The sequence below is a fragment of the Leucopleurus acutus genome (assembly GCF_964270905.1).
Source record: "Leucopleurus acutus genome assembly, chromosome: 8".
Taxonomy (NCBI): Eukaryota; Metazoa; Chordata; class Mammalia; order Artiodactyla; family Delphinidae; genus Leucopleurus; species Leucopleurus acutus.
In genome coordinates this window covers 71,802,243-71,815,067 of record NC_139151.1, presented here as the reverse complement: position 1 = coordinate 71,815,067, position 12,825 = coordinate 71,802,243, and the positions used below count along the sequence as shown (strand labels likewise).

Below are 12,825 nucleotides of genomic sequence, written 5' to 3'. Positions count from 1 at the left end.
TGTAGACAGAGGAAACATCTGACAGAAAAAGCCTTTCATATATGGCCTTGTCAGTACTGAAGCAAAAATACTGTTGAACCTAACTTCGTTGCTGTGCTTGGAGGCTTGCTGGTATTTTCTTCCTGAGGCATTATCTGTGTGGAGGGGTGTATTAGTTTGTTGGGCTGCCATAACAAAATACCACAGACTGGGAGGCTCAAACAATGGAAATTTATTTTCTCGCAGTTCTGGAGGGTAGAAGTCCAAGATCAAGGTGTCAGCAGGTTTAGTTTCATCTGGGGCCTCTTTGGCTTATAGATGGCCTCCTTCTTGCTGTGTCCTCATGTGGCTTTTTCTGTGGGTGGGAGCATTCATGTGTTTCTTCTTATAAGGATACCAGTCATATTGGATTAGGGTCCCATCCTTATGACCTCATGGAAGCTTAACTACCTTTTTAAAGGCCATATCTCGTAAAACAGTCACAGTCTGAGGTACTGGACGTTAGGGTTTCAACAAATGAATTTCAGCAGAACACAATTCAGTTCATAACAAGGGGATTTACCTTTTTGGATGTGTGCGTGTGTGTGTGTGTGTGTGTGTGTGTGTGTGTGTGTCATGTCTGGAGTGTTTGTAAGGAAGGCAAATACAGCTGTAACAGATTGTATTAAAATTTCCTTTTGTTTTGCTTTATCATGGATTTGGGGCCTCTTGCTGCATTACAAAAATTTGGTGCCATTGTTTGAATCTCATAATGCTGGCTCAGCAACCTGTAGCCCTGGTAATGGGGCAGCCATGGAAATCTCATGGCTAACAGAGAAATCCTCTGCACATGCTTTCCACTTCACACCGTGCAAGTCTTTCATTTGCTCTTTCCTGAGGGACTCATAGGGTCTTACATTAATTCACTGTAAAATATATGCACACCTTCTTTGGGCCAGCACCATTTCAGGTGTGGGGGAAACAGCAGTGAGCAGAACAAAGCTCCTGCCATCATGAAGTTACTTCTCTCTGAGCCTTAGTTTCTTCATCTATGAAATGAATGATAATGCCCCCCACCCTGTGGAATTAAAGGGGAGTGCCCAGCACACAGAGAAGCACTCAGTAGCTGGTTGCTAATATTGCCCTGAGGGCCTCTGGGACCTGTGTCCTTGCATGGCTCCCTCGTCCAGCATGGAGTCCTTGCAGCCCAGATGGCTGTGGAATAGACCACAAGGGGCAGGAGTTTGTATATATGTATGCATTTTTTGGTAGTTATTTTAAATCACTTTTTTTCATTCAGGTGTCTTCAAAAACAAACACATTTTAAAAATTTTACTACTCAAGAACCAACCAGCAGTCGGTGGTTGGAGAAATTATAAGGATTTCCAGAATCTTAATAAGATTTTCCCTGCAGGTCCATAATCCCTTATCTTCAATTTTGAATACAAAAAGCTCTGTAAACCCAGAACTGACCTGACATGAGACTGTTTATAGTCTTTGCCCACTATTTGTACTGTTTACTGCAGAAATAATACTGTTTTACTTATGGGGTGCTGCTCCCAGACCTTGCAGCAGTGTATATGATTTATATACTGTATTACTTTTCTAAAGTCTATAAAATTCTGAGTCTGAAGTACATCTGGCTGCAAGGGTTCCAGATTAGGAATTCTGGACCTTTATCATATAATAACGACAACAGACATATTGCCCATCAAGGGGAAATCTGTTTCCTTAGAGGAATCTCACCACGTGAATCTTACAGTGACAAAACATTGTACTTGGAAAGGCCCTTAGAGATTGTTGCCAACCTCTTTCACCTGTTTCAAATGAAATAACAATGGTGTGCCTTGCTTGAGGGCACAAAATCCTCAGCTAACTTTGATTCCAGAAAGTCATTGCCAGTTTTCCCAGTGAGGGTGTGGGGAGAAGGGACAAGAACTAGTCCTAGCGTATTTCCCACCCACTTCGTTCCTATTTTTCTTGATTATTTCTTTCCGTGGCTTCCCTAGATAATTACCGTTTATCAGAAGGAACTCCTATGCTGTCCCCTAAAGGCAACACATGTAGGCTGGGGCATTGGAAGGGGAAGGTGAAGAGTATCACTGGATGAGTTGTGGATGCTGAGAGCTCCTCTCACATGGAAATCGTGGTGTTCTGGGGATGGGGCCACTGTCCAAGTGTGGGTTGCGCATAACAACTTCTTAAGAATGAGTCTATGAAATCTCATCTGTTATAAGCTCTGAGAGGAACGTGAGGGTGAGAAAGATAGGGACAGGTAAATTCAAATTGACAGTTGGGGTTCCCATAGTTTTTCGTCCTTGGCTTATTTTATCCCTAGGGTGCAAATAGCTATGGGCAACTTGGCCTTGGCCACAAGGAAGATGTGCTTTTGCCCCAGCAGCTGAGCGACTTCTGTAATCCTGGATGTGTCAAGAGGATCACGGGAGGAGGGGGTCACTCTGCTGTTGTCACAGGTAACTTCCTTCAAGAATATATTTTCTCTCATTTTCTTATTTAGACATTCTCCCCTAGGGTGTTATATTACTATCTTTCAACCTTTTGTATTTTGCAGAGGACAACTTTTTTGTGAAGGAATCACGCTACCATCAGAGAATGGCAGATTGTCAGAGCTGAAAGGATTTCAGAGATCAAGGCCACCCCTCTTTTCCCCTCGCCCGCTCTCCAAATGAGCCTCAGAGAGGAAAATTGCTTAAGGTTACAAGACAAGTAGTGGCCGAGTTGCAACATATATTACATTTTATACCGTAGATTGATATTTAACTTTCATATATGAGTTAGAAGTCTTGGCAGTTAAGTTGAATATTCCTTGAGAGCAAGAATTTTATATTTTCCATAATCTTCCCTCAGAGTACCTAGGATAGTACTTAATAAGTGCTACAAGCGCTATAATATTGCAAAGGAGGGCATATTGCATCCTGGTTAAGAACATGAACTCTGGAATCAAACCGTGTGGGTTTAAATCCTGGTTCTCTTAATTGTTAACTGTGTGGCCTTGGGCAGATTACTTAATTTCTCTGTGCCACAGTTGCCTCTCTGTTACATGGTGATAATAATGATGAGAAACAATGAGTTAACAGGGCTGTATTATGACTTTCATGAGTCCTTGACACTTTTGCCTTTGTGGACACCTCCTTCCATAAAGAAATATTTAAAATTATGTTTACAGCTGCACTGACATAAAGATTAATATAATCCAGGCTAGATTTAGTATTATATATTCCTATTACATATATTTTTTTATTAAAAAATTAGATTAAAACATTTTTGTGGGCTTCTACAAGTATGGTGGGCCCCAGGCACTGTGCCTAAAGGATAAGTCAGCCCCACGCCTGAGGCCCTCAGAAGAGTACTTGGCACATTCTGCATCCTGAATAAACGTTGGCTTTTATTGTTACGGCAGATGCTCAATTTGGTAATTGATTGGCCACTGCTGTAGGACTTGGAGTTTCCATTTAGATGTTAGATAGGAGCCCCTTGGACTTGTGCCATTTGGTCCAGAACACATTAACATGCATGGCTTATTAACTTGGGTGGGAAAAAAGTTAGTTGGGTCCATGACTCCAAATAATTAATGAAATCCTTTTGCTCATCTTAGCAGTTGTAATTTCCCCTGTTCACACTACCACTAAAACCTTTATATTTTGCAGATGAAGGAAGCCTTTTTGTCTGTGGCCTGAACAAAGATGGGCAACTGGGGCTTGGTCACACCGAGGATGTCCTGTACTTTACCCCCTGCAAATCCCTCCTTGGATGTCCCGTCCAACAGGTGGCCTGTGGCTGGGATTTTACCATTATACTTACAGGTGAGTGTACTCCTAGGTAAATCTTTATCACCACAAAGGCTTTGGGTGAGAAGAGCATGATGTTGGGCCCTGATTAAATGAAATCCTCGTTGTATTTAAAAACACACACAAGTGTTCTCTCTGGTTGTCAAGGAAAGTTGCAGGGTGCATTTTGCAAGGAGGGTTTTAACAGTTAAGGAGATAGGGCTGGAAAATCTGGACTGTAATTATTAGAATCTAAACAATAGCTCTCATTTATGAAGTACTTAGTGTGGGCCTGTGTCAGAGTTGTAGGGAGTCAGTAGGTAACACTCTGTTTCTTGCTCACATTTGGGATCAATTGTGAGACAATCACAGAGCAGTCAGACAGGTAGAGATCAAATTATCAGCTTTTTGCTGATAAAGGCTAAATTGGAGGGCAAGGTTAATTGTCAGGCCAAGAGGTTCTGCTAATACTCCTCTGATCCAAACCCACTCCCCAAACTCTAGGCCTCCCCCGTAGGGGAAGCCCTTACTATGTGTCAGCCCAGAGTGCCTGAGAGGAAGGTGCCAAAGCCATACTGTCCTGTTCCTTCTCCCAAACTCACCAACTGGCTAGGTTACCCATCCTTCCCTAGAAAGCAGTGAGAATGGGGAAGGGCAGGGAGAAAGGCCTGGAGTATATTAAAATTATGGAAATTCCATCTCATGGAAATATGAAAAGTGGGAGATAAGTATCCTCCATCCCAACACTAAGTACATGGCTAAGCATTCTCCACAGCTAACTTGTCATTAATTAGGTGGTGTAGTGGATAGCCTGTGTGAAACGCTTAGCCCAGTGCCCACTGTTTTTGTTCCTAGGGGGATAGAGCAGGGCGTATGGACTGAATGTGCTGGAGCCCAGGGCCCCACTCACTCCTCTCATTCCTTTTGCTCTTCTCATCCTTCAGCATTTACCCATTTGTCACAGATGTCTTACTTCTTAGATTTGCAATTCAAGTATTTCTATTTTGCAGAAAATGGTCAAGTTCTATCATGTGGATCCAATTCCTTTGGCCAATTAGGAATTCCTCATGGGCCTCGAAGATGTGTGGTCCCCCAGGCCATTGAGGTAAGGACAGCCCCTAATATTGAGCTTGCCTGTGTACTGTGAAAGTGTCTCCAGGTATCAGTTATCCCTCCCTGGACTAAAAGACTGGCTGGGCCCCTGAAAACCCATGGGGTAGTTAGAATTTAAGTTGAAAAACTCAGGTTCTCCTGGGAAAAATTAGGTTGGAGGGATGGATATTGTGAGTGAAAAGCCTCTGTTAGCTCTCATACATGTTATAATTTTTTGTGAAATAAAACAATAAAAGTAATATATCTTATAATGACATTAATGACATTTTACAGTTCTAAAAGTCGTCATAGTGGAAACTGTGTTAGAAACAGGTCCAGTGGGAATTGACTCGCCTAAAGACACTAAGTGAGGCAGATGGCATAGGCCCGCACTGTCCAGTGGGAATGTCATGTGAGCCACATATGTAACTTAAAAGTGTCTAGCAGTGCCATTTAAAAAAGTAAAAAAAAAAGGTGAATTAATTTTTAAAATAACAGCTTTATTGAGATATAAGTCGTATACCATAAAATTTACCCCTTAAAAATGTATGTTTCAGTGGTTTTTAGTATACTCACAGAGATGTGCAGCTACCACCATCATCTAATTTTAGACCATTTTCATTATCACAAAAGAAACTGCGTACGCAATAGCAGTTAACTCCCATTTTCCCCTCCCACCCCCTGATGACTGCTAATCTGTATCTGTGGATTTGCCTATTCTGGGCATTTCACATAAATGGAATCGTACAATATGTAGCCTTTTGTGGATGGCTTCTTTTACTTCACATGATGTTTTTAAGTTTCACCCAAGTCATGGTATGACATGGTAAAATTAATTTTAACAACTTTTAAACTACTATAATGTAGCCAAACTATTATTATTTCATTTTATATGTCACCAATATAAAACTTTATTAATGAGATATTTTATATTCTTTCATTTATATGTAGAGTTTTTTCTGGTGTACATGTTTTACTTAGAGTATATCTCAATTCAGTCTAGTCACATTTCAAGTGTTCAACAGCCATGTGTAGTTAGAGGCTACCATATTGGACAGCACAAGTGTAAGATAGGACTCCTGGTTTTAGTTCAGAGCTCTTTTCACTGCATCATACTTAAAATGTACACATTTTTGTGAAGATTATATTGTAAGCGAACTTTTAGAGGAATTATGCTGGAATCTAAAATGAGTTTCACCACCTAAGCTGCTCCACTCATATCTAATTTCCTTAAACAGTGACTAAGAGTGGGAGATCTGTTTTCACTGGAGAGAGCTTAGGTCTGCTCCTATCACTTTGCTGAATTCTAATTGCTGGTATTGTGGGGTATTATTTGGGGTCATGGTTTGGGCTGTTCTAACAAAAATATTATAGACTGGGTGGCTTAAACAGCAAACATTTAATTTTCACAGCTCCAGAGGGTGGGAAGTCCAAAATCAAGGCACTGGCATTTTTGATATCTGGTGAGGGCTCACTTTCTGGTTCATAGACAGCCATCTTTTTTCTGTGTCCTTACATGCCACCAGAAGGGGAAAGGCGCTCTCTGGGGTCTCTTTTATAAGGGCATTAATCCCATTCATAAGGGCTCCGCTCTCATGACCTACTCACCTTCCAAAGGACCCACCTCCAAATACTATTATGTGTTGGGGATTAGGTCTCAACATGCATTTCCTAAGAACACAGACACTGAGTCTGTAGCACATGGTACGCATGGAAGTCTAGACTCTGTAGTCCCTGTTGTAAGAAGTGCTACAGCTTCTAGTTGCAAATAGGTAGCTTTTTAAGAACCTCTGTATAAGTTATAATTAATTTAGCTTAAGTCACATGGTTAAAGAAGACAGAGAGGAGCAATGGTTAAATATGTTGGATGACAGAATCAGAAGGTAAAAACATTTTGACGCACTGTATCTTATAGAACAATGGGAGGAATGTGCCAAAGTGAAGTATAAGAGAAATTCATTCATTTATTTAATAGCAACTATTGTGTGTAGGTGCTGTATTTAGGCAGGGGGGACAAAGGTGAGTAAGACCCAATCCTAGCATTCGAGGGCCTGTAGTTTAGTAGTACATGTTAGATACAGAAATACCTAGATGCATTACCATGTTAGAACTATGATAGATGCATGTATAGCCTCGAAAGAGAGTACTGGACTCTTTTTAGGGGAAGGTGGGGTGAGAACAGACTTACGCTGAATCTTGAAAGTTGAGTAGAAATTTCCCTGGCTTGGGATAGAAGGATGTGCAGAGTAGGTACAAAAGAAGCACATTACAAACAGAAGGAACTTTGTGAACTAGGGTATAGAGCATAAAACAGGAGGGCTTGGGATACTGCAAGCAGTTTAGTATGATTGGAATATAAGGAAGTGGTAGAAGTGCCAGTAGGGATCGGGCAGGCAGGGAGGTAGTGTCTGATAAATGGTAAGAACAGTGAGTTAGAGAGGGGCCTCATGGGATAGTGTGGGGGGTGGATTGAAGGAAGATTACTCAGAAAACTCTTGCTAATAATCCAGATGAGAGATGATCCTGCCCCAAATGAAAGCAGCAGTAGTGGGGATGGAGAAGAAGGAATTGAGGTAAGTTGGTTTGAAGAGAGTGACTCCGCATGTAAAGCCCTTCAGTTAGCTTTGAAAAGGAAAAAAAAAAAAATTTTAGGGTGGTATATTCAAATTGTATGAGCAGTAAGATTTGATCTTCCACAAAGCTAATGTGATTGTGGGCTGAATTGATAGAAATATAGTCTCCAGAAGAAGGGAGGCCAGAGCTCTGTCCTTCTTTGTGCTGGTCACACTGCATCTAGGATGTTGTGTCCTGGTGTGGGTTTGGTTCTTAGGCCCTGGGCACTGAGGTGAATAAGACTCAGACCCTGCCCTTGAGGACTCTAAAGTTTAGAAAGACACTGTGGATCTGTAAATAAGCAAATATGGTAAGGTCCCATAGGGGCTGTGATTGGTGCATATACAGTCCCTTAAGAGAGAGAGAGACTGAGTAACCAGAGCATAGGGGAGAGAAACCAAGAGGGGGAGGGAATTTGAAACTAGGTGATGGCTGATGGAATTGGGTATGTTTTTGCTAAAGAAGAGATGTGTATTAGTTATCTATAGCTGTGTAATAAGTTACCCCAAAATTCAGCAGCTTAAAGCAACAAGCATTTATTATCTCACAGTTTTGGAGGGTCAGGAATCTGGGAACAGCTTAGCTGGTCTCATGACTTTGCAGTTGAGATGTCAGCCAGGCTGCATGAGGTCTGCTGGAGGCTCAACTGGGCTGGTTCCACTTCCACACTCTCTAATGGACAGGAGGCTTTAGTTCCTTGCCATATGGGCCTCTCTATAAGACTGTTTAGACATGGTGTCTGACTTCCCCGAAGAGTGATGAGAGAGAGAGAGAGAGAGAAGGAGGGAGGGAGAGAGGGAGGGAGGGAGGCAGGCAGGCTGGTCAAACAAGAAGCCTCAATGCCTTTCATCAGCTAGTCTCGGAGCCACTTATCACTTCCTTATCCTATTCATTAGAAGCAAGTCACTAAGTCCAGCCCACAGTGAAAGGGAGGGGAATTAAGCTGCACATCTTGAAGGGCGAAGTCTTAAAGAATTTGGGAACCACAAGGTATCTTAGGACATGACAACTGTCTTCAAATGTTTGGGAAGCCTTGTCAGAAGCAGTAGGCAGATAGGTTTGGTTCCACCGAAGGAGACAGATGGAACCGTGCAAAGATGAGCAGGCACCTGGGGAGGTGGTGAGCCCATGTCACTGGAAGTAGGTATTTGACAGGGGTTGTATGACCACTTGGTGGGGTGTTGTAGACAGGTTTCTAGCATTGAATGGGGATTAGACTAGATCAGAGGTCAGCACACTAGAACCCTTGGTAAATAAAGTTTTATTGGAACACAGCCATGCCCATTCATATATTTATTGTGTATGTTGCTTTTATGTTACAATGGCAGAGTTGAGTAGTGTGACAGAAACCATGTGGCCTGCAAAATCTAAAATATTTACTATCAGGTCCTTTACAGAAAATGTTTGCTAACCCCTGGACTGGATGACCTTGCAGGTGCTTCCTAGCCCTGAGTGGCATTGTAATATGGTATTTTAAAAAGATTTTGCCTTTTAGGGATACATACAGAGGCGTTTATGAGTGGAAATGTTGGGAATTGGGAGCTCCAAACCAATCAGACACATAATGAGGATCATGCTGTGTTGTGTTTGGGCATAAATTACATAAAATTTTGTAGATGGATAATTCTGAGATTGCTGTCCTTTTTTTTGTTTTGACAGCCCCTGAGAGAGAAGGTTGTTAGTATTGCTGCTGGACTCAGGCATGCTTTAGCTGCAACAGGTGATCATTTTGCTTTTATTTTCTTGATAAGCATGTAATAAGGAGACATGGAGATTTGGAAGAAATAAACTTTAAGGAGTAATTCAGAGTGTCCTGCTGTGCTGCAGTCTGATTAAAAGGAGGGGACATAAGGCAGAAGTCATGTGGGAAAGCCTTTGGCAGGTAGGGAGGAAGGAAATGAAGTTGTCTAGCTCTTTGTTATGTTCTTAGGCATGGTGCTAGGTTCTCTTGATTTAGTTAGTACCTCATTTAATCCTCATAGGCACGCAGTGATGTGAATTAAAAATTTTTTGTATTGAGGTATAGTTGATTTACTATATATATATATATATATATATATATATATTTTTTTTTTTTTTTTTGTGGTACGCGGGCCTCTCACTGTTGTAGCCTCTCCCGTTGTGGAGCACAGGCTCTGGACGCACAGGCTCAGCAGCCATGGCTCACAGGCCCAGCTGCTCCATGGCATGTGGGATCTTCCTGGACCGGGGCACGAACCCGTGTCCCCTGCATTGGCAGGCGGACTCTCAACCACGCCACCAGGGAAGCCCGATTTACAATATTATGTTAAGTTTTAGGTGTACAACATAGTGATTCACAGTTTTTAAAGATTATACTCCATTTATAGTTGTTAGAAAATATTGGCCATATTTCCTGTATAATATATTCTTATGGCTTATTTATTTTATACATGGTAGTTTGTACCTCTTACATATGAAGAAACTGAGGTCCAGAGAGGCTAAAGTGTTTGTCTACAGTTACACAGGGAGTTAGGAAATAAAAGGTGAGCTGGGATCAGAGTCTAGGACGGGCTGGATTCCAAGACCCACATTCTTTGCCATGAACTGCATTACTTTCCTAGTGGATGTAAATGTTTATTAATTTGAATGCTTCAAGTGAGCTTGTCTCCTGTACTGTGAGAGGGTGATGCACATAGGGCTGACGGTGTGTGTGAGGTTGAGGGTGGAAAGTGGAGGAGGCAGTGACCCTTTTTTCTCTCTTGCTCCTTTTTCTGCTTTCTGTTCCCACTTCTTTGGGTGGAAGGACAGCCCCGACTGGCTATGGCAGCCGAGGCTCAAGCGTTGGTGAGTCCAGTTGTGGAATGGGGAGAAGAGTGGAGGCGAGGAAGAATTCGGTGCGTCATGGTGCTGGTGGCCACTTGGGGCTTAGTGTGATTATACTTTTTGAAAAACTAAGCTTTTTATTTTAAGGTAATTGTAGATTCACGTGCAGTGGTAAGAAATGAAACAGATCACACTCACTCTTTGCCCAGTTTCTCTCAGTGGTAACATCTTGTGAAAGTATAGTGTAACAGCACAACCAGGATGTCTTGACACAGTCAAGATACAGAACAGTTCCATCACAAGGATCCCTCTTATGGCTCTTTTGTAGCCGCACCCACTTCCTACCTACTCTCACCACTTAGCTCTTTCGTTCTCCCACAGTAATGTTGTCATTTTAAGAATGTTATATAAATGGTATCATACAGTATTTAGCCTTTTGGGGTTGGCTTTTTGCTCAGCATGATTCCCTGGAGATTCATCCAAGTTGGGAGTATGAATAATTTGTTCCTTTTTATTACTAATATTCCATGGTATAGAGGTACCACTGTATTAGTTTGCTGGGGCTGCCATAACAAAATGCCACAGAGTGGCATGGGTGGCTTAAACAACAGGAATTTATTTTCTCACAGTTCAGGAGGCTAGAAGTCCAAGACCAAGATACCATGAGGGTTGGCTTCTCTTCCTGGCTTGTAGATGCTGCCTTCTTGCTCTCTCTTCACACGGTTCTTCCTCTATGCACGCATGGAAAGAGAGAGAGAGATCTCCAGTGTCTCTTCCTCTTTTTAAAAGGACACCAGTTCTGTCAGATTAAGGCCTCACTATTATGACCCATTTAACTTTTATCACCTCCTATAGGCCCTATCTCCAAATACAGTTACACTGGGGTTTAGGACTTCAATATATGAATTTACGGGGAACACAATTCAGTCTATAACAACCACGGTTTGTTTAACCAGTCACCCATTGAAGGACATTTGGTTGTTTCTGGTTTTTAGCTATTAAGAATAAAGCTATAATCATTTGTGGACAAGCTTTTCTGTGAACATAAATTTTCATTTCTCTGGGATAAATGACCAGGAGTGTGATTACTGAGTTGTATGGTAGTGATTATGCTTTTATAAGCAGCTTCTTCTCTTAGAAATTAGAAGGACCAAAGAATTGCCTGTCACTGGTTTCCTTGCCCCTTTCCTACCAACATTTTGTGATTGCTAGTCTTATGTGTACATTTTTGTCCAGTTAACAAAGCAGCACAGTTCCCATTATGTGTTTGATTAATTTAATTGTAAGTCCTCCCCTCCCCCACTTAATCTGTAAATATTTCTGCCCACATCTCTAAAAGATAAGGAATTTTTCTGAAAACATTACCCAAAAATACCATCATCATACCTACAAAAAATTATCAGTAATTCTGTAATTTCATCAAGCATCTAGTCAGTATTTAAATTGCCCTGATTATCTCAAAAATATTTTTTTATGGTTTGTTTGAATCAGGATCCAAATTAGGTTTATCATTGCAATTGGTTGATATGTATCTCAAGTCTCTTTCTCTCTTTTTTAAAGTTTATTTATTCCTTTTAGTTTTTTACTGTGATAAAATACACATAAAATTTATCATCTTACCCATTTTTAAATGTACAGTTGAGTGGGATTAAGTACATTCACATTATTGTGCAACTATTACCAAAATTTGTCTCCAGAACTTTTCTCATCTTGCAAAACTGAAACTCTATACCCATTAAACAATAACTCCCCATTCCCCCTTCTCCCAGTCCCTGGCAACCACCATTCTACTGTCTATTTCCATGATTTTGGCCACTCATACAGGTACCTCATATAAGTGGAATCATACAGTCTTTGTCTTTTTGTGGCTTATTTCACTCAACATAATATCCTCAAGGTCTATTCATGTTGTAGCAAATGTCAGAATTTCCTTCCTTTTTAAGACAATGATATTCCACTGTATGTGTATACCACATTTTGCTTATCTATTCTTCTATTGATAGACACTTGGGTTGTGACCACATTTTAGCTATTGTGAATAATACTGCTATGAACATGGGTATACAAATATCACTTTGAGATCTTGCTTTCAGTTCTTTAGGATATGTACCCAGAAGTAGGATTGCTGGATCATATAGTAATTCTATTTTTAATTTTGGGGGAAATTGCCATACTGTTTTCCATAGTGGCTGTACCATTTTACATTCCCACCAGTAGTCACAAGGTTTCAGATTTCTTCACATCCTTGCCAACCCATGTTATTTTCTTCTTTTTTTTAATAGTAGTCATCCTAATGAGTGTAAAGTGGCATCTCATTGTAGTTCTGATTTATATTTCCCTAATGATTAGTGATGTTGAGCATCTTTTTATGTGCTTATTGGCCATTTGTATATTTTCTTTGGAGAAAAGTCTTTTCCAGTCCTTTGCTCATTTTTGAATTTTTGTTGTTGTTGTTGAGTTTTAGGAGATCACTGTATATTTTAAATATTAATCCTTTATCAGGCATCTCCAGTCTCTTTTAATCTTTATGTACCTTTTCCTCTCTTTTTATCCTCTTGCAATTTATTTGTTGAAGAGATGGTAAGTTTTG

The 12,825-nt window shown here is 40.8% G+C and overlaps 1 protein-coding gene across 1 annotated transcript in view; it reads left to right on the top strand.

Annotated features, from left to right (window-relative positions):
* The window catches only part of SERGEF (secretion regulating guanine nucleotide exchange factor), a gene marked incomplete at its 3' end in the record, with an annotated part of 218,942 nt that overhangs the window by 1,270 nt on the left and 204,847 nt on the right, over positions 1 to 12,825 (top strand). Inside the window, exons 2-5 of the mRNA XM_082845349.1 lie at positions 2,297 to 2,432; positions 3,627 to 3,782; positions 4,757 to 4,851; positions 9,111 to 9,171. Coding sequence (XP_082701475.1) covers positions 2,297 to 2,432; positions 3,627 to 3,782; positions 4,757 to 4,851; positions 9,111 to 9,171 — 448 coding nt within the window. The remainder of the gene's footprint in view (positions 1 to 2,296; positions 2,433 to 3,626; positions 3,783 to 4,756; positions 4,852 to 9,110; positions 9,172 to 12,825) is intronic.